The following is a 20466-nucleotide window of genomic DNA, read 5'->3' on the forward strand; positions in this document are numbered from 1 at the left end:
CTTTTGCTGCTGCGCCACGGTGCACTTTTGGCTGTAGCAGCCGTAGGCGCCCGTGGCCACCAGCAGGCCGCAGCACTGCTTGGTGCCGTCGTGGCAGGTTCCGCACACGGGCGGGCCGGTCTGGCTGCCGCTGACGCTCTTCTCGGTGGGCGCTTCGACCTTTTCGGCGGCGGGGCTGACCAGCACGGCCGGGAGTGCGCTGTTGGACAGGTCGGTCACGGCGCTGCTGAGGTCGGCGGGGGCGGCCGTGGCGAGGAGGGCGCCGAGGAGGGCGCCGATGCTGAGTGAGGCCTTCATTTTTTTTTGGGGTCTGCTTTGGGGAGCCTGGATGTTGTTGGTGGAGTTGTGGTCGGTGGTTTGGCGGTCTTGGGAGGAGATGTGGCTTGCGTTTCTTGGGCTGGACAGGGAGGAAACCTCCGAGTTGTCAACGTTTCCGAGGTAGAGAATGGAAGGGAATAAACAGTAAAAACGAATGAATGATGCTCCCCAGGCTCCAGGCTGTTGAACGAATGTGACGATTTTGCTTTAAATTGTGAGCCTCGTAGTAGCACGCCGGATCACAGTAGATCTGGGCCGTAACGTCATTTTAAGGCGGCTCAGAGCAAACGCTGTGGCAAAAACATTACATTTAACTCATCTACTTACTCTCCGACGATAACACGCCAGCTGGTGAGCGAACATGGCTTCGTATTTTGGCGCGAAAATACCTTGGCATTGGATCATATTTTTCCAGGGGAAGATGCTCCTTTGCCCGCAGGAGCTTTAGCGTGAACCGCTACCTTGACAGCTCGGACTTGGGTCGTTTGACGAGCAGCTCGTACCTGGATTTGATGAACTTGAGCATCTAAAATAGGTAAACTATCTGTCTGGAAAGGGACCATGGCAATTGGTCTACGCAACAGGACCTCTGGATACGTTTGTACCACGATATTTTACACAATGCTCGTCTCAGTGACCCTGTCTGTATTGTTTTTGGCATCAATAAATAATTCCATAATACGAAATACTAGCTCATATCGTTTCTTCATGTTTTGTTTGCCACCGTCCGTGGAGATTGGAGGGAATTTCCAAAGATTGTAACACCGACTCAGCTGGCTGGCCGCTAAGTCTAACTGGAGTAGACGAGGAAAGATGGCGCCGTGAGCTACTGACGAAATAAATCCAAGAGGCCCCAGCGCCGAGGCAATCTAAGGAAAGGGAAAACGACCAAAAAAAAAAAAAAAAAAAAAAAAAGTCCCTAGATCCTAATTCTAACCGTTCTCCAACAAACATGGGCTGACCACGAAAGAGGGCTGTTTCTTCACCACATCTTGTGGTGGGTAAAGTTTCAACACATCCGTGACCTTATTCGCTTTGGTTTGGCGATCAATGCCCCGTCTCGTCAGCGCAAGTGTTATCTCCGGGAGGTTATTTTCAGGACTTCAAGGCGTCATTCATTGGTGGGTCGGGCTATGGAGCCGAATAAGCTTGATGTTGCACTCGAACACAGCATCGTAAATAGCACATCTCTCTGGGGCAATACAGGAACACTTTCATGTGTCATGTGGTGTGATTAAGGCAGATTGTGGACTTGGGCCGGGAGGGGCCCTGGGAGCATGGGCCAAAAATGGGAGGGACGGAAGCGGAACGAAAATGGGCTGCATCTCATGGAATCCTTGCCGGGGTTGTAAATTTATCATCAGATTCTCCAGTTCTGCCTGCGTTTCGGTCCGTCGATGAAGCTGAATGGGATGCTGAGTGCAACAATGTAAGGATGAGTGCAAGTGGTTGGTTGGTTGGTTGGTTGGTTGGTTGGTTGGTTGGTGGTGGTGGTAATTGATGGTGGTGGTGGTGGGGGTGGTGTTTGTGTGGGGGAGAGTGCCTTTTCAAAAAGGCCGTACCACACTCACAGCAGTACCATCCACAGCAGTTAACCCCCTAATTACAGCACAGCGCAATAATTACACTAAATTATCAGCACACTGTGGAAAGAGGAAGGGAAGTCCCCTGATGATGTCTGCTGTGGGTTCGGGTTGATTGGATCCCGTGGAGGTCGGACCCCACATGCCCCGAACCCCAATTCGGACTTGGACCCGAAAACGTGCCGTGTTGCGCAGGCGTGAATCAATCGCATCGCGTTGCATTGCATTTCGTTGACTTTCGTCTTCGATGTCGTTCCCCATCGACCACTACGTGCGTGTCTGTGTGTGCGTGTTGTGCGTGTGTCTAGTTACCTGCCTTGTTGAGCAACCTGCTCATCAGGAACAATCCAATCTCCTGAATGGGAGATGCAATGCATATCATGATTTTAGCATGTTAATTGCCGTTCAACAGCTCTCGTCCAGTCGTCCGCATCCAGTCTTTATAAAAGATCAGACATAATAATCACCTCACACTAACCCACCTACCCTTTTTTTTTTTTTTTTACCTACCCAAGCTGGGTGAGTAGGTTCAGGTACATATGATCGCCAAACATGACAATAATTCATCTGGACTAATTAATGATTCGTACTCAATAATTGAGATAGATCTCTTTCCCAGCAGAAAGCCGTCGAAACAACAGCTCCTCCATCAATCGGCCTGATCGTCGATTTTCGCATCGCTCCTCAGACACAAACCATACTCGTATATGTACAGTACAGCAGCTGCCAAGGTTGGAAAGCATTGACAGCTTGACAGAATCCACCTTGATTTAGAATCTGGTATCACCAAAAATACCTTTTGAGTCGCAGGGCGGAGTCCATATTACAGGGCTACGTTTCTCCACTTCTGCTAGAGTTAATCCTCACACTGAGCCACCGCCCACCCTATCATAGGTACAGACACGAATTTGTACAATCAAAGCATGGCCAGAGCGCTGCCTCCAGCGTCGAGTCTTGGGATGTCCCCTGAAGCTCACCCGCGCGCGCGGGGACCACTTCCAAGGAGTCCTCCCCCAGAGTGTAGGCGGTTTTCAAACTGACTCGCCCGCCAAGGCCCCCTGGTCAAGACCAAACCCGTTCAGCCATACATTGGTCCAGATTAACAACCCAAACCATGTCTTGGGCTTCTGTTGTTACGAGGGGAGAGCCTGTCAAGGCCTGGTGGGTGTTATCTCCATCCTGTGTTTCCCCCTAGACTACAGTAGAGGGGGGGGGGTTTTCCTCTCTGCAGCATATGTTGATCTTGGTTTAAAGAAAACCCACCTCCCCACGAGATCATCACCACACTCGCGCCTCTGGCTTCTTCATACCCAGCCCAGTTATACTGTCCCGAGATGGATTTGCGGCCAGCTTTGACTAGTCGCCACCGTCGTCTCGAGGAAAAATGTCGACGTACGAGCCGGAAATCAGGGCTGCAACTTTAGCAGGCAGCTTGCTATCATGCCTGGCGACGTCTGCTGTGCTGGTGTCCTTTGTGGCCTACAGAAAGGAGCAGCGCACATTTCGTCATGTTTTAATCTTGAATCTCACCTTGTCTGGTACGTAATTGTATCAACTTAACTACCTACCTACTTTTACTCCAAAGGGATTCAACCGGGCATGCTTTGCAAGTCCGTCCAGAGCTGACAACAAACCCCCGTCTAGAGTTTATCAACTCCCTCAACAACTCCATATCGGGAACAATCAGTATTCGAGACAAAGAGATTGAGCCCGGGGTTGCGTGTACCGTGAATGGTTTCGTGGGCCAACTGTCTGTGCAGGCCGCCGACTTCAGCATATTGGCCATAGCCATCGTCACCCTTCTCACCGTCACCCGCCGCGCCTTCCTCCCCGCCGCCTCAACCGGCAAAAAGATCTTTCTCGCCACGTTGGTCTGGATCGTGCCGCTCTTCACCAGCACTTTTGCCACGGCGCAGGGAGCCATGGCACCCGTTGCCGGCAACTGGTGCTGGATCACAGCCTCGAGGCCCGACCTGCGATACGCCCTCACCCACGGCTGGAGGTTCCTGGTAATATTCAGCACCATAATCATCTACGCGTACATTTGGTGGTACATGAGCCGTCACTTCCACAGCATGGTTCAGATCCAACGCACGGGCTTGACCGAGGATTCAACCGGGACTGATTCCAGCGTCGGCACCACGTCGTCCGGGGGCACCGTCTTGTCCGTCGCCAACACGACCGCGACGGGTGGCTCGTCAAAAAAGTCCATGGCTGAGGAATCGCCGCCGGCGCAGGGCAAGAAGAAGGGCGTGAGCTGGACCCACAGCATCCGAAGCGTGCGCAAACACAAGGGGGAGGACGAGGAGGAGGTTCAGGCGCTGCCGGACGGCGCAGCACCTCCGGACATCAAGGAGACGGAGCTCTTGGACGCCGGCCCGCAGGCGCCCGCCATCCGACTCGAAAAGCCGCCGCCGTCACGCAAGGGGTCTCGAACCAGCGGGCATGGGTTCGGGTTGTCATATCTCCATGAGGAGGACAAGGGCCTGCTCTCACCGCCGGCGGTCAGAACAGCAAACACCCAAGAAGTGCCGGCGCCCGTGGGTCCGACGCAGCCTTCCACCACGCGGAAATCAGGGATGGTCTCGTGGAAGCTCCCCGACATCCCCCCGAGTCCCAAGGGCTCGTGGCGCCACAACTTCAAGGACTTTGGCGTGCAGGGCAGCCCCTCGCGGAGCCCCACGGCAAGCCCCGTCCCGATGCGACCGCTCTCCCAACTGCCCCTAACCCCGCAGCGGGAGGCATCGGCGGCGCGCGGTGGCAAGATGGAAAACAAGCAGCAGAGCCCCCGCTGGGAACCGCCGTGGCGCGACAGCAACAACGCAAGCCCTCGGCCGGGGCGGTCCTTTTCCCTGTGGCCACTGCCGAGCCCGCGGAGCCCGTGGCGCGAGGGCAGCAGGATGACGAGTCCGTTCCGGCAGGCGCAGGGACGACAGCCCGTCACGCTCATGACCAACGCGAGCGAGTTCCCGATGCGCCGGCAGACGCGCCAGGTCGAGAAGGAGATCAAGCGGATGATGCTGCTCAACGCCTATCCCATCTTTTACGTGCTGCTCTCGATCCCGGGCCTCGTCAACCGCCTGATCGAGGCCACCGGCATCCACGTGCCCGCCCACACCTCGCAGGCCCTGCAGGCCCCCGTGCAGTTCATCGGCCTGGCCAACGCGCTGACGTACGGATTCAACAAGCACGTCAGGCACCGCATCAGGGGTGACTGGCGCGCACTGCGTGGGCGCGCACCGTGAAAACAATAAGCCAAACAGAAAAATAAACAGGTTTACGCCAAAAGCTTTACTCACCTACCTAACGGGGACTTGAGATACAGGGAACCAGAGGAATTCTACGTTAGATTGACAATCGCTCAGGCATGTACAGACTTTTTATCTTGTATTATTTTTTGTTCTTGTTTTTGTTTTGTTTTTCTGGTTGGTTATTTTTTTTTTTTTATTTATCTTCTCACTATTTATTTTTGGGCTCGGACTGGAGGGATCAAGGCTGGGAAACTTTCCATCGTTGTCTATGGTTTCTCAGGTATGTTTGTTTTGTATTACGACTGACGATCGTTTATAATACCCCCCTTCTATCGCTCAGCAGAAAAATGGGAAAGCGTGTTTTTTTTTGGTTGCTTAATCTTTTTGTTTCTTTTTTTTTTTTTCTTTTTCTCTGTGTTCTATTTATCTTTCTATTTTCCCCCCATCATCAGATATTTTACATTCTGTTTTTAATGCCAAGGAAAACCTATTTTCCCCCTACTTGGGGTTTAGTTGGATTAATTGTTCACGGACATCAAACGGGCCAAGTGTGATGTTGAGGTGGGAGCGGGAGGATCATGCGGCTTGGGGAAAGGTAAAAAAGAAACAAAAAACCAAGGCTAGCAGTAGTATAGTAATAAACCTTCAGCGTCACATGCGCCACAGCGCTGCTCCTCCACATGTCTCAACCTTCAACACGCCCAAAGTCCTCAGAGCATAATAAACGAGGCCCCAGAAGCGGGTTTTGTCAGGGCCGAACGGGGCGGCGCCCGGGTGAAGGCCTGTAGCATCTCGACCATTCTTTTCCCTCCCTCTCCCTTTTCTAGTGGGATATTTTTTTTTTTTCGCGACTCGGCTTCTTTGGCTTTGCTGAACAGACACTGCAGTGGTCGTTTCTTTTTTTCCCCCCAAATATGAGATTGTTCTGTGTGTGGTGGAAAGAAGAAAGAGTAAAGGAAAAAACGATCCGCGAACAAGGATAACTCCTTCCCCCGAAAGTCCAGGATACCTGGCCTCGGGCTGAACAGCAAAGACGTTTCCGGCTGGAGTTGACCGCCAAAAAAAAAAGTCGGCAGAAAAGCAAGGCATTGACCAAGTTGGGGCTGACTCCTTGTTTTTTTTTTCTCTCTGTTGCTGTTTTCTGCACCAAGAAAGGACGGGACCCCTGGCCAATTCCGAGTGACCGGATTGACGGCTTTCCTCGACATGCAGGCACACCCTCCCCCCACCCTCCCGTGTTGACGTTATGTATGGGTAAGGTTTTTGTTTCTTTGCCAAAAATCCTTTATTTACCTTTTTTTTTTTTCCCTCTCGCACTGTTAACCCCCTTTCCCACCCATCAGACTTTAAACTCGACACGACGTTATTCCCGTAGTGGCTAGATAGTTTCCCGTCAAGGCACAAAGTTCTGGATTATCTGAAGGATTCCGCAAAGGCAAAAAAGAATCAGACCATCGCAAAGAAGACCTGATTCTTTTGAATTTCCCATCCGCTTCAAATGTAGAGAAGTGCTGTTTTTAGTCTAGTGCCTGGACAATAAACGAGTCCAAAAGGTGAGCTGAAGTATGCATATGCAGCCAAAACTAGGGAACATCCTTGAGCAGCAGTCCCATCTTTGGGTGGAAAATCATATAGAAGGTTATAATCTTGAGTTTTGTATTTGTGCTATCATGTTAAGAAAAAGTCTATTATGTTCAGGTTCTAGTAAACAACGTGGGTGGATGTGCAACCACGCACGTGTCGCTGTCTCGCTCTATACCTTAGCTTCCAACACCCTACAGTCGACGTGTATTGAGTCAAAACGACGCTTGTTGCAAAGTCCAGCAAGCCCCGTTTGGCGAGGAAGTATAATCATGTGATGGATGTCGTGAAAGCGGGCTGACTGGCCGACTGCTCGGCAGAAAAGCCCTTGAAAATCCCCGAAACCCAAAAAAAAAGACCGCAGGTTTCTCGGATTCAGTTCAGAGAACCCTCGGTTTCAAAACCAGAAGAAGAAAAAAAAGAGAGGGAGGGAGATTTCCTTTACGCCGGGCTAAAACGTCCCAGGGCGTCATGTTTCCCGCCGTCAAACTCAGCCTGGAGCCCATCGAGGGCGGCAAAATGTTCAGCAAAGACGAGCCCTTGCCTCCGCTTGCTCTCGACCTTTTTCCAGTCCCACTCGGCATACGTCTCGTCGACGTCGGACAGGTCGTCGGGCGTACCCGTCTCGGAGTCGCCGCCGCACCACCCCTCGCCGGGCCTCTCCGGCAGTAGGCCGCTGGCCTCGAGCACGATGGCCGGGTGGACGGTGAAGCGGCCCTTCTTGCAAACGTAGCGCCCGACGGCGGTGGCGTAGACGTACTTTTGGAAGTCTTCGCTGCCGTCGTCGGCCACGGCGCCCGTGGCCTTGTTGCGCACCTTGCCAGACGCCCCGAGCTTGCTGCCCATGTCGAACCCCGTCGGCAGCACCTTGCCTTTTTCGACAAAGTAGCTGACCATGACCAGCCACTTGCGGTCCCAGCTCAGCACCCTGGTCCAGATCTCGTAGCCCCGGTAGGGGAGTATTTCCCTCTTCCACGAGCAGAACGCAGACCCTAACGCCGTCGTCAGCGTCCCGGGGACCTCCTTCCCTTGCTTGTCGCGGATGACGATATCGCCGCTGCGTATCTTGCGCATGCCGTTGGCCAGCAGGTGCATGACGAGGTGCGTCCTGGCGACGTCAAGGTCGGTAAAGTAGGTCGAGTTGGACTTGTGCATGTTGTAGTCGGTCTCGAGGAGGGGCGCGTGCGATTGGCTGATGCTGTAGTGGAACAGCGCCCCCATGGGGAGCGGGTCGCGCGGCGCCAGTACGTGTCGGAACACGGTTCCCCACACCCGCGCCGTCCAGGCGAAGGGCATGTTTTTGCGGTTCGCCGCCACGAACACGAGCAGCAGGATCCGGCTGGTACGCCCCGGTCCCGTGAAGAAGTCGACCAGCGCCCGTTGCCAGTCGACCCGGAGCAGGCCGCGGCCCATGTAGGTGGCGGCGGCGGCGGTGAGCGGGAGCACGACGGAGACGACGCCGATTTTGGAGGCTGCGGACGCCATATTTTGAGGTTGATCTTTTCTTTTTCTCGTGTGATTCTATTCGCCTTTCGTGCCGACGGGCGAGTGCCCTGGGTTGTCCTGCTGCTTTCCCCCGGGTGATTGCTGTGCGCTTGCTGCCTTGAGTGAGGTCTGCCGACGAGAATCGGAGGACCCAAAGATCCGTGTACGTAGTGCACCAAACAATAGGGCGACGATTGCGACGATCCAAAGGGGCGCGAAACGCAGGTAGCAAAAGATGGTAGTGGTACACTTGGAAAGTACAGACTGGCCAAAGGGCGACGACATGAATCAATAAATTTTTTTTTGCTTCGCTGCCTGGTTGATGGTCAGGTTTGTTTTGCGTTATTTTTTTTATTTTTTATTTTTTTTTTAAATATGCGCTCTTCAAATTCTCTTTTTTTTCTCCCTTCCTTGTCAAGGAGATGCTGCTGACACCGGCCTACTGAGTAAGTTGCCCAGCCGTATGCGAATGCGACAAGGCAAAGACAAAGCTGAGGCGCGGCGCGTCAAGCTCCATCAAGAGTCCCCTGAGAGCTGACCCCACTCAACGTCAATGCAGTGAGGGTTGCTAATCTGCGACGGAAAGATCTGGCAATATAAGTACTTCGTAATATATTTCCACTGCTTGGATGACAATAAGGCGCCAAGGTTTTTTTTTTTTTTTTTTTTTTTTTTGTTCACTAGGTTCCTGGGGCCTGTGTTGCGTGTACAAGACATTTCGCCATCATAAGAGAGTCAAGGATTCAATTTCTGAAATCAATCTGTCTCCACTGGGAAGATAATTGACTCCTGCTCCGTCAAGACTCCTGCTACGAATGAAATCAAGCCTCTTCTGTGTGTTGGGATTCCCAACATCAAATGCTCCATGCCCACACTTTCCATGTCTGCCCAGCCCACTGTGCCGAGGCTCGGCTGTGATTTTTAACCTCAATCGAGCAGCAGACCCGATCGACAACAAGTACATGAGCTTGGCAGCAGGGTTGCTTTTGCAGCAATTCACTCCATTACGTATTTATATATAACGTTCACCGCAATCCAAGTCAAGCGCAGCAGCTTATACGGTGAACTGCAGATAACACAAACAGTCCTTTCATCGCAGATTAAACTTGCGTTTGCATGCACCACTTCAGACAGTAGCAGCTCGCATCATAATATGGTTCACGAATTTGTTTCCCCAGGTTACTATTTGCCTTGGTAATATACACGTCCGTCCCATGCTTGAACTTAAATACATCACTCCTGCTTGGGCTCCTCGGCAACGTAATGCAGGTACGCACCGAGCAGCTTGATACCCTCGATATAGTTGCGCTTGTCAAGCTTCTCATTAATTGAGTGGGCGCCATCAGTGGAGCTGCCCATGGGCAAAAGCAGAACGTTCTTGCCAGTAGCCTGCTCAAAAGTAAGAGTGACGGGAATGCTACATTGACAGCTGTCAGTAAGTTTGGGCCAGAGCAGCCGCGGAACTCTAACGCGAAGAATCCAAAGAGAAAAAAAAAAAAAAAAAAAAAACTCACCTTCCACCCTCACGGGTAAAGTCAGGGGCGGTACCCCATACCCTCTCGACAGCCTTGGCGGCGGCGCTAAAGTTCCAGTGCTTGGGGCTGGCCACCCACCACTTTCCGCAGTGCTGGGCGTACACCTTGAGCGTGTTCTTGCTGTTGAGCTTGGCGAACTGCTCATTGACGTACTTGTACACAAATTCGTTGGTCCGGTCGATCTCCATGTTGGGGACGGTGCGGATCGAAAACTTGCCGATGACCTTGGCCGGGATCACCGTCTTGGCGCCGGGGGCGGAGAAGGCACCCTCGATACCGTGCAGCGACAGCGAAGGGTACCTCCAGCGGCGCATGAGCGTCTTCTTCTTGTCGTCAAAGATGGTCGTCTTAGAACCCAGGGACTCGTACAGAGTGTCCATGGTGAACGAGATGTTGTCGTATAGCGACTCCTCGTCCGAGGTGACCGGAGCGACCTGCTCCATGATGCCAGGGATCTGGATGTTGCCATCCGTGTCGACCAGGGATCCCATGACGCGGACGAGGTCCGTCATTGGCTCCTGTGCCGTACCGCCAAACACGCCAGAGTGAAGGTCGGCTCCGGGCCCGCTGACCTCGATGCTGTAGTAGTTCACGCCACGGAGACCGTAGGTCAGGCAGGGCTTCTCGGTGCCGAGCCAGTAGTTGTCCGATATGCAGACGGCCTCGGCGTCCTTGAAAAACTTGGGCGCCTCGGCCACGATCAGGTCATCAAGACCCTCGGAGCCGTACTCCTCCATACCCTCAAAGCACATAAGCAGGTTCACGGGGAAGTCGACGCCGGCCTTCTGGTGTGCCTCGATGGCGTTGAGCCAACCGAGGACGGGACCCTTGTCGTCCGTGCTACCACGGCCAAACATGCGGCCGTCCTCTCCGACGGTCAGGTCAAAAGGCTCCGTGGCCCAGCCATCCGACATCTCGGCGGGCTGGACGTCGTAGTGTCCATAGACCAAGATGGTACGCTTGTTGGGGTCGTTGCCGTAGCGGCCGAGGACTACAGGAGGGAGGTCGAGGGAGGGGTTGTCGGGCTGCTTGCCGAGCTCGCGGGTCTCGACGTGGGCGCCGAGCTTCTTGAGCTCGTCGACAAGGAAGTGGGCCATCCGCACGACATCGGGACGGCGGGCGGCATCGGAGGACACGGAAGGAATTGCGACGGCGGCACGCAGGCGCTCGATGAAGGCGTCCGACAGGCTGTCGACCTGGGAGAAGAAAGAGTCAAGCTGCGGCGCCATCTTGCGAGCTTGGTGTTTGCGGATGTTGTCTGTGAGGTAGCTTCGACGTTGAGCTTGTGTATAGGAAAGGTGATGATTGGTTTGCTGTGTTGATGGCCGTGGTTGTACTTGTCTCGATCGGCTACTCGAGAGGGGGGAGGTTGAACAGGTGAAAAGTCTGGCCGAGATAGGTTTCCTTATTAATTGCTGCTGTAGATAACAGGACCGTACCAGACGGCCCTGGAGACAAGGTGTGCGGGGCATTACGAGGCAGCTTGGGCACGCGGGCGGCATGCAGCGGCTTTTGAAGAGGGGCAAATGTGCAGGTAACGGCCCGTATGACACGCAGCAAGTTTGGTCTAATTTTCTACCGAGTCGAGGGCAAAAGTACCTTACCCTTTCTTTACCTTAGCTAAAGTCACGTGCGTAAGCAGGCAGTTTACCCAGCGACAACTCGATTATTTGCGATTCTACTCAGACCATTTCACACTTTTACATTGTACTTGAGTCTGTTATTTATTTATTTTATTAATATTTGTCAATACTATTCTGTCGCCTACACATGTGGACGTTACGTTGTCAGTGCTGATTTCTTTTCTAAAGAGCGCGGTGGCGAAACGTGCAACTTGCGGGTATTACTTTATATTCCATGTTTGCGTATTAAACAAATGAATCCAATAAACAATTGAACAATCCAGATATCCTCACCCTCAGGGTATCTTACAGTGAAATCCCTGTGCATGAGCAAAACAGTAAATCAGCAAAGAAACATGCAAAACAAAACCCTGATGCGGCACAATATTACTCATCGCTTGGCCCTCGCAGCATCAAGCTCCATCCGCGTCCTGGACAGACGAGCCGAGGCCTCCTCCTTCGCCCTCTTTCTAATGGCGCTCGTCTGAGGATCCCAGGTTCCCGAGAAAAGCTCATCGCACTCATCCTCATCCTCAGAGTCGAACTCTACCGAGTCCCGATGCTGCTCAAGCCGATCCATGACCACGCGGTCGGTGGAGGTGTCTTGGGCGTCATCCTCCGCGCCCCAGTCCCGAAACACCACCACGTGCGACGTCTCAAGAATAAACTTGCCAATCTTGTATCTTTGCGACGGCTCCCTGGCGTCAATGTACTTCCAGCCGACCTTGATGCCACACCGCAGGCAGTTGATGTCGGCAACCACGTGCGCACCCGTAGACAGGCGACGGGACTCGGCACGCCCGATGCTGACGTTGACCAGGTTGGTGGACTGGGTGTCGGTAGCCGGACACGTCGGCGTCGGACGCGAGGACGGGGGCGCCACGAGGTAAGCCCGCCCGTGCCTCCCCGTGAAGCCCTTGGAAACTACCTGGGAGTTGAAGGCGAATTCCGTGGAGCAGTGCACGCAGCGGAGGGTGGCGGTCGCCGGCGGCACAATTGATGACGTCGCGGACTCAACGGATGAGCTGAGCGAGGGCGGTGAGTCTACACCGTCGTTATCTGTCGCTGTCCGTCGTTGGCGAAAAGGGATGGTGATGGCTGGGAGAAGAAAAGACGGCCACAGTGACGACGAAGGTCCAGGAAATGATGACATTGTGAGCGGGGACGGGACTGTGTATCTTAGAGCGGGAGTGTGAATCCACGCCCAGCTGCAAACTGTCTTGTATGTTGTGTTGATGATCCTGAAAGAAAACCACAGTTTGAAGCAGACCAAGATCGCCAAAAAGAGCATGGAGCAGTAGATGGTGTCTGCGCCGGCCTAGAGTCGATCAAGAGACCGTCACGAGCCCAATAAAACGGCTCGATTTGGAAACAACAACAACGATAAGAATAACAATAACAATAATAAAATAAAACAACCAAACAAGTTAACTGTTAACGGGTTGAGTATTGCTTTCTCCTGCGCCACTGTAAATTCCCTAGAGGGCATCAATGTGAGAATTCACAAAACTCATACTGGAAGAGCAATTTCAAATCGAATGTTTCCCCTTGAGCGATCGCGGGGCATCTAGAAGTGCATCAGATGTTGGTTGGTATGGTATCATGACCAGACCCGGCCCAAACTAGGCTAGACCGGACCTCTACCTACATGAATGGGTCTAGTGTAGGTCGATCAGCTCGCTCAGCTTCGCGGTTGGGTGTGCAGCTGCACTAAAGTACCTACCTTACAGTACAGTACCTCCCCATCTATCAGGCCAGATCGGGCAGCATCCGATATCAAGGGTTGGGTTCGCATGCCGAAGGCTGTCTGTCTGTCGGGTTTATCTCAAGTATGTATGGCAGTTATAAGAAGCATGGTACTACTCAAGGGCATCGAATCAAATCCGGGGGATAATTAATGCAAGTATTGTAGCGGTGGGGCCCAAGCTGTCACGAGGCTGCTTCGTGTGGGGGAAGAACAAATGCAGATCTTCCAGTTTGTACTACGGAATACACGAAACGAATAGAAACTGACGTGAAAGAACAAACCTACTACACCACTGAAGCAAGGTGTATCTTGTTGTTTCGGGCCGGCCGGAGAACAATCAGTCTTGTACAAAACAGAAATTGCGTATTGGTTGTCCTAAAAATCAAATCAATCGGGGGTTTCTTTTTTTACTTTGTCAGTAACTCACAACTCCGCATCTCAACAGGATCTCCCAGTCATTCTTTGCTAAGCGAAACTCTGCAATCGGATCACATGCAGTCATCCCTTGAGGAGCTTTACGTAACCCAGCTAATCCATCAAGGGATTCAGCAGGCTGTGAATGACTGTTGAACGAACACAAACATGCCAAGACGTAGCAGGAGGCTGGGCCAAGAGACCGTTGCCAACAGACTGTGTAGCGTTTCGACGAAGCAGACCTAGATTTCTGAGTAGAGAAAGCAAAAGTGAATGCTAGTTCTAGAATAGGTCCAAAATGCACGCCAGCATCGGTAATACATGCCGGCAAATGTCTCAGCGCTAGGCTGGAATTCAATGCGGCACCAACGGACCGGACATTTCAAAGTCGCAAGGTCGGGTTCGCTGGTGAACCTTGTGAGTACTTCGTAAACTACGGTAGGCAAGCTTCTACCAACGTACAGAATTGAAAAGGAAAAAATTCAGCCAGTCCAGTCAAACAAAGTAAAGTCGTCGGGCACCACCCGCAACCCATGCAAGAGGCTCGACGGTTTCGTCGGGCTCCTGGGACGAGCCAAGGCAAAATCTGTGGCTCTTAGCGTTCGCCACGTGCAGCGGTTCGTTCGCTGGAGAAGGAGGAGCCCGCATACCCGATAAGGACTCCTCCCAAGGCGCGGCAACTGTTTTTTTTTTTTTTTTTTTTTTTTTTTTTTTTTTTTTTTTGGCTCGGGACGAGCCCCACCGTGCGCTAGTCGGTGCCAACCCAAACTCAGAAATGCAGTGGCCACATGCCTATTAAAACTCTTTGGCTTTTCCCCCTCTGGTCAAAAACGGATTGTCTCAAATAAAAGGTGCTTTTCTCCATCCTCACACGCCCCCCGATCCAAAGACGCTTACTAAATCCGTCAAAACTCAACAACGCAGCTACGCTCGACCACAAGCCATCTCCGAACATTATTCTACCCGACGATCAACCTTCCAATCAATTCAATCACCAATAAAAAAAAACGTCAAAAAAGAAGACCAACGAAAAAAAAAAAAACAAAATCTACATTTTCCACACCGACGCCGACCGACTACGGTTCAATCTTGACCGCCTCTATACAATCATTTGATCCCTCAAGGTGGCATTCTACTGCAGCAATGGCGACAATGAAACAGGAAACGAATTACTGTAATAGTAGTTTCGGCGAGGTGGCCGCTGCCCGTCAGGCGAATGTCCTTGCCAGCTGCTACCTCGTCGACAATGCCACTGCGTCCCTCAAGGGACTTCACTACTGCACTACCAGCGTTACCGGTACGCAGTCCAAGCTCCCAGCCCCCTCCCGCCCGTTTTCTTGAGTTTGAAATCAGTGAAGCAATTATCTAACTCGACGCCATCGCCTTGCTGGCTTTCCTCACCACAGGGGCAGAGTGGTATTCCTGAGGTCCCTTCCTCAGGACTACCATCGCCACCGACAAGTCCCCCCCTCGCCGCCATCACGTCTGACAACAAGCTCGCTGTGACCCCCAAGTCCAAGCAGCGACGCGCCCAGTCGACGTCGACCAACAACGCCGGGCCCGGTGGCCTCGGCTCACCCCATCTCAGGCGAGGGGGGGCAACATCGCGCATCAGGGAAGAATGTGAGAGGTTCTTCTGCGAGACCATGTGGTCCTTGTTCCGGGATGAGCGGAACTCGGCGCCGTATGGCTCCGGCCTGACGGGTGTCCATCAACAACAAGAACGACAAGCACAACTAGAACAACAACAGTACTACCAGCTGGGCGGCGGCGGAGCAGAGTCCAATGGCCAGCTGTGCACGCCTCCGGACGAGTATCCCTTCCCAGACCGGTTCGTAACGGCCAGCGGCGGACGAAATCCCCCGTGCCGCGTCACGGCCTGGCTGGAGCTTTGGGATTACGTCGGCGGTGCTGGTTTCCGGGGTTTCTTGGCGGAAGATGACGAGGGCGAGAAATCGGCCTTTATCTTCTTTGACCCCGGAGTTATGGGAAGGGATTTGAAATCAGCGTTGGTTGCTGCCATCGAACTAGCCGACGGGCCGCTGGAATGCTCCCACCTCGTCGTCGCTATCGACCGATCAATACCTGAAAGGGATACCAGATCGCTCATGAAGGGCCTGCAATGGGCTGGCTTCTCACTCGCCAACCTAGACCAGTGGGCCGCCGGCTCGCTGGACGTCACGAGCTCAAGGTGGCTCTTCATGGACTACGAGGTGTAACGGCCGGGATTTCATTTTTTTGACAACGGTGACGCCCTCATTTCTTCTTTTGTCGATCTTTTTTGGAAGGCTTTTTTCTTTTTTCTACCAGTTCTGAGAGCTGAAGAAAAACAAACAAGCCAGGGAGGCTGTCTTTTGCGTGATATACTCTTTTTTTTCTTTTGCTTCTGTTTCCTCTCTTACATCATCAGCCTCATCGAGGTTCTCATCCATCAAGTCTCCTGTTGGTGCTATTCTGCTGTCAGACGGTGTACTATTTTCCGCTGTACTACAAAAGAACTTTTTTGTCTATTTTTTATGGGCGGGCACTGTTACACTTGAAAGATACACAAACCCAAAACTGGAGGCCTTCTTCTTGCTGATGATTAAAATGATTGGACAGTTTCGGTGTTGCTAGGGTATTTAAAAATTCCAAAAATGCTGCACATGGTACTACTCATTTTTGCATCTTTTTCGTTCTCGTGTGATCTCATCATGATGTGGCTCGCATTGCACAGCGTTAGGCATCCTATGTGTCTAGTCTCGGAACTATGAATACTGGGTGGGTTCTCACTAGGACTTGATGCAGTGAAACACCCCATACCCCCAAATAAACAATCCAACTTACAGGTCTCCCTCGAACTGTCTCACCAGCAATCCCTTGGCCGCCAGGTGATCCTTGACCTGCGTGACGGTGTACTCGCCGCGGTGGAAGATGCCAGCCCCGAGCGCGGCGTCGGTCGTGGTCTTCTCAAACACCTCCTCAAAGTGGCCCGGGTTGCCGGCTCCGCTGCTGGCGATGACGGGAATCCTGACAGCGGCCTTGACCTGCGCAATGAGCTCTAGGTCGAACCCGCTGTTGGTGCCGTCCTTGTCGATGCAGTTGAGCAGGATCTCGCCGGCACCCATGGCCTCGACGGCCTGCGTGAGCTCCACCACGTCGACGTCGCGCGTCTCGCGCCCGCCCTTGGCCGTGCACGCGTACCAGCAGTAACCTTCGCCGTTGGGGCCCGGGAACGCGGTGCGAATGGTGGCGTGGCGCGTCGCCTCGGCCGAGGCCACGTAGACTCGCTTCGGGTCGACCGACACCACGACGGCCTGGTTGCCGTACGCGCGGCTGATCTGCTCGATGGCCGTGGTGCCCGAGAGGGCCCTACCGGCGGCGTAGTATTCCTCGGCGGCGGCCACGGCGTCGGACCCGATGCTGACCTTGTCGGCGCCGCTGCGGAAGTACATGCTCGCGACGTCGAGCGCAGACACCTTGGTGCCGTCGACGTCGACCGTGTCGCGGATGCCACCGCCGACGGTCAGTGGCACAAACACCGTCTCGGACGTGAGGCGGAGGACCTCGAGCATGGGCAGGTCGGCTAGGGGGCAGTCGCGGAAGGAGGTGATGTTGAGGAACGTGACTTCGTCGGCGCCCTGCTCGTAGTACTTCTTGGCCAGCTCGACCGGCTTGCCGAGGTTTCGCACGCCCCGGTCGGACGACTTCTCGCGGACGTCGTACTGGTCACCCTTGGTCACGACGAGGTCGCCGGCGTCGTTGGCGCGCACGTCCAGGCATGCAATCACGCGGCGGGTCAGTCCTGCGGGTACGGGGTTCGGTGATGTGACGACGGCTGAGCCTAGTGAGGCAGCTCCCGAGGGGTCCAAGAAGGATCGGAGGACTCGTAGGCCGGCGACGCCACTCTTCTCGGGGTGGAACTGCGTAACCAGGACGTTGCCGCGAGCGACTGCACCCACGAAGGTCTCCTCGCCATAAACTCCTGTTGCTACCGTCCATCCCTGCGATTCGAGCTCGCCAGGGACATAGGGGTATTTATACGAGTGGACGTAGTAGTACTTGGAAGAGGGGCGAAGGTCAAGCAGCGTTGATGGCTCGTTGCTACTGTTTGGCTGTGTAGTGGTAGTGATGGTGGCATCATTCCAGCCGATGTGAGGTACGGCCTTTGTGCTGTCGTTGAAGCGGTCCAACGACCCCTTGATCAGACCGAGGCCGGGACATGCTGGGTCTTCTGACGAGCCGGAGAAGATGGCTTGCATGCCAACGCAGATTCCCATGAAAGCCTTGCCATCAGCAATGTGTTTTTGGATGGCTGGTAGGAAGCCAGCCTTGGAAAGCTGGGAGAGGCAGTGGCCAAAGTGGCCTACGCCTGGCAGGATTAATTTCTACTTGGAAGTGTCAATTTCAGGCGTTGTAATTACGGAGAGATAGAATCTCATGCACGCGGGGAAGACTCGATACGTACATCTGCCTTGGTAACTTCCTCTGGAGTTTTGACCCATTCCACTTCAAAGCCGACCTTCTCGATGGCGTTGACCAGGCTACGAACATTGCCGGCAACATAGTCCAGCAGGTATACTTTGGGCATTTTTAATAATTTTTTTATACCCCGCCTTGCGTCGTTTATATCTTGCTTTTGCTCCGCTATTCAGGAAGTGAAAAGATAGTTTATTAAATTGATGGATGATATATATCTGACTGGTAAAAAGAGTGTGAATCACTGTGGTTAGTATACAAATAAATGACTGTGGCCTGAGTGAGTCAATAATGCAGCAGCAGAAAAAAAAAAAAAAGTCGTTCGTTGATTTGGTATGGATCGTCTTGCTGTACCTTGATGTTATGCGCCGCGGGGTGAGCCGCCGATAAAGCGCTTGTAAGTGTTTAAATGGGGCGATAAGCGCATCAAGGTCGCCAGATGCAGTGCAGCAGTATCCCTGTTGGATCCGCTGCATGGATTATACTACTTCTTTGTGGAGTCGATTCAGTGGGGTGCGACATGGAAATATTGCAGCAAAACCATCTGCAGCTGCTTCGTAAAGTTCTTCATACCTACAACCCCAAGGTACGCAACTGACAATTGATCCTTCACACCCCGCAAAGATGCTAATACGGCCATGTCCGGCTCAGCAGCCTCTTCCGCCATGACTAATTTTCAATCAAAAGCTGCGCCCCGGTCACTGTCCAATCAATTGCCTCTGCGCATACTTTTATAGCCTCACAATGTCTGTAACCATGGCTGATTCCGAATCGCGCCCTTTATCAGTCGGGCGAGGTCTGGGTGATGCTGGAGCCGATATTATGGGACCGAAGATTGAGACAACCGCGCATCGACCGGGTGACTTTGATGATGATTCGGATTGGGAGTATGAATACTCTGCCACCGAAACAGAGGTATGTCCTCCGGGCCAACCTTGATCTCGCTATCGCAATCCTAAACTGACAATTTCTTGTTGCCCATCTCTAGACATACTATCTAACGGTCGATTTATCCACCCCAGACTTCACCGCGCGCAACGATGACCAAATCGTCCACAACACCAGAGGCGGATACCGGACCTGGTTCAACCCATTGTCTGAGAAACCTGACATCAGTGCAATGTTTGGTGAGGGCGACAACGAAGGGCAGGCCGCGAAGAGCTCTGTCGAATCTGGCGCCAGTCAAAGGGCCAGCAATAGTCAAAATCGGGGTAACGACGACGAAGAGGACGATAATAGCGAGGAAGATGACGACGACGACGAGGATGACGCAGACGAAGGGCGCAGGGGCGACCCAGATCCCCAGCAGTCGGGTGCTACAGGTACGGGCAGCGATGTAGGACCGGACAAAGGCAGCAGCTTAGGGATAGCACGCTCTGCCAAACGGAAAAAGAAGAGCAAGAAAGAGGACCAGCCTCTCCAAATACAGATCATGGACCTGCATTCGGAGCAACCCATCATCTCGCACAAGGGCATGGTGTTCAAGGGCAGTTGGTCGAGAAACATTGGGACAGAACTCGTCTTCACAACACCACTGGAGGATGACGGCACCACCACCACCGCAGACTCGGAGCACTCCCGCAGCGTTGACCATGACCAAGAAAATCTGGCGCCCGAGTTCCGCGAGCCACGGACGGGCTCTGATACCGCGTCGCTGCCAGGCCACAAACCTTCGGACAAAACCCTTCCTCACCTGGCAGCAGTCCCGGGGGCCACGCTCCTGGCGGCATCCTCGGCCCGGCTGCAGTGCCAGCCCATCTCGATCCAGAACCGTAGCCTACCGGAGCAGCGCAGCGAGGCGCACCGGCTCGCGCGCTCGGCCAACAACTTCGTCATCCACATCACCGACGACCTGACGGGGTCTCGCAAGCCCCAGGGTCGGTTCCTGGAGCGGCTCATGGCCATCAAGCGGAAGCGCGGCGAGACGGACGAGGTCACGGTCGTCACGGCCGAGAACCCCGACGACGCGGTCGACGACGACTCGGAGGAGGACTTTGAGCGCGAGAAGAAGGAGCGCAAGAAGCTGGATGGCCAGGCGCGGCTGATGAGGAAGAAGATGGACCCCCAGACAAAAGGCCCCGGCCGTGGCGTCGGGTACAAGCCCAGGATCAGGAGGAACAAGGCTGGCGCGAGGAGGCGGAAGGAGGAGGCGGCTGCTCTCTCGTCTGGTGGACCTTCCACTCCGACCCCTGTCTCTTGGCCTCAGGCATATGAGCAGCCGAGCCTGACGGGTGACGCAGGACCATCGCAAACGCGTTCTGGTTGAAAGACGGATTGTATAAATTGAAAAGCTGGGAGGATAAGACACTGCTTTTCTTTTTTTTTTTTTTTTTTCTCACTAGAGCCTGAACATGTGCAACATATTTACTATATGCAACGATACCCACATCACATACCTCAAATCCAGAGTTAGGCTAGGTCTTGACAGAAAACATAAGCAACCATGATATGATTGATGATAATTAAGGAGGG

At 53.5% G+C, this 20466-nt stretch overlaps 9 protein-coding genes across 9 annotated transcripts in view; 4 read left to right on the top strand and 5 right to left on the bottom strand.

Annotated features, from left to right (window-relative positions):
* The window catches only part of PpBr36_08898 (uncharacterized protein), a gene marked incomplete at its 5' end in the record, with an annotated part of 1337 nt that extends 1049 nt beyond the window's left edge, over window positions 1-288 (top strand). The window contains one exon of the mRNA XM_029896023.1: window positions 41-288. Within this exon, the coding sequence (XP_029746825.1) occupies window positions 41-46 (6 nt within the window). The 3' untranslated portion in view covers window positions 47-288. The remainder of the gene's footprint in view (window positions 1-40) is intronic.
* PpBr36_08899 (uncharacterized protein) lies at window positions 19-297 on the bottom strand (the record flags this gene model as incomplete). Its single annotated transcript, XM_029896024.1, has 1 exon — window positions 19-297. A coding segment is annotated over one exon (279 nt), but the record flags the coding sequence as incomplete, so codon positions are not given.
* A 2988-nt stretch (window positions 298-3285) lies between these two features.
* On the top strand, window positions 3286-5146 carry PpBr36_08900 (uncharacterized protein; the record flags this gene model as incomplete). The annotated part of the gene is made up of 2 exons (XM_029896025.1): window positions 3286-3439; window positions 3546-5146. 2 exons carry the CDS (start codon window positions 3286-3288, stop codon window positions 5144-5146), a joined length of 1755 nt encoding a protein of 584 aa, XP_029747606.1.
* A 2028-nt stretch (window positions 5147-7174) lies between these two features.
* PpBr36_08901 (uncharacterized protein) lies at window positions 7175-8218 on the bottom strand (the record flags this gene model as incomplete). Its single annotated transcript, XM_029896026.1, has 1 exon — window positions 7175-8218. One exon carries the CDS (start codon window positions 8216-8218, stop codon window positions 7175-7177), a length of 1044 nt encoding a protein of 347 aa, XP_029747605.1.
* Window positions 8219-9451: 1233 nt separating this feature from the next.
* PpBr36_08902 (uncharacterized protein) lies at window positions 9452-11225 on the bottom strand (the record flags this gene model as incomplete). The annotated part of the gene is made up of 2 exons (XM_029896027.1): window positions 9452-9635; window positions 9733-11225. The coding sequence occupies 2 exons, from the start codon at window positions 11223-11225 to the stop codon at window positions 9452-9454; spliced, it is 1677 nt and encodes a 558-aa protein (XP_029747604.1).
* Window positions 11226-11766: 541 nt separating this feature from the next.
* Window positions 11767-12528, bottom strand: PpBr36_08903 (uncharacterized protein; the record flags this gene model as incomplete). Its single annotated transcript, XM_029896028.1, has 1 exon — window positions 11767-12528. The coding sequence occupies one exon, from the start codon at window positions 12526-12528 to the stop codon at window positions 11767-11769; it is 762 nt and encodes a 253-aa protein (XP_029747603.1).
* Window positions 12529-14679: 2151 nt separating this feature from the next.
* Window positions 14680-15755, top strand: PpBr36_08904 (uncharacterized protein; the record flags this gene model as incomplete). Its single annotated transcript, XM_029896029.1, has 2 exons — window positions 14680-14833; window positions 14943-15755. Exons 1-2 carry the CDS (start codon window positions 14753-14755, stop codon window positions 15753-15755), a joined length of 894 nt encoding a protein of 297 aa, XP_029747601.1. The 5' UTR covers window positions 14680-14752.
* A 603-nt stretch (window positions 15756-16358) lies between these two features.
* On the bottom strand, window positions 16359-18106 carry PpBr36_08905 (uncharacterized protein; the record flags this gene model as incomplete). Its single annotated transcript, XM_029896030.1, has 2 exons — window positions 16359-17903; window positions 17984-18106. The coding sequence occupies 2 exons, from the start codon at window positions 18104-18106 to the stop codon at window positions 16359-16361; spliced, it is 1668 nt and encodes a 555-aa protein (XP_029747462.1).
* A 632-nt stretch (window positions 18107-18738) lies between these two features.
* Window positions 18739-20260, top strand: PpBr36_08906 (uncharacterized protein; the record flags this gene model as incomplete). The annotated part of the gene is made up of 2 exons (XM_029896031.1): window positions 18739-18909; window positions 18983-20260. 2 exons carry the CDS (start codon window positions 18739-18741, stop codon window positions 20258-20260), a joined length of 1449 nt encoding a protein of 482 aa, XP_029747599.1.
* Between the last annotated feature and the right edge of the window lie 206 nt (window positions 20261-20466).

Source organism: Pyricularia pennisetigena, chromosome 5, assembly GCF_004337985.1.
Source record: "Pyricularia pennisetigena strain Br36 chromosome 5, whole genome shotgun sequence".
Taxonomy (NCBI): domain Eukaryota; kingdom Fungi; phylum Ascomycota; class Sordariomycetes; order Magnaporthales; family Pyriculariaceae; genus Pyricularia; species Pyricularia pennisetigena.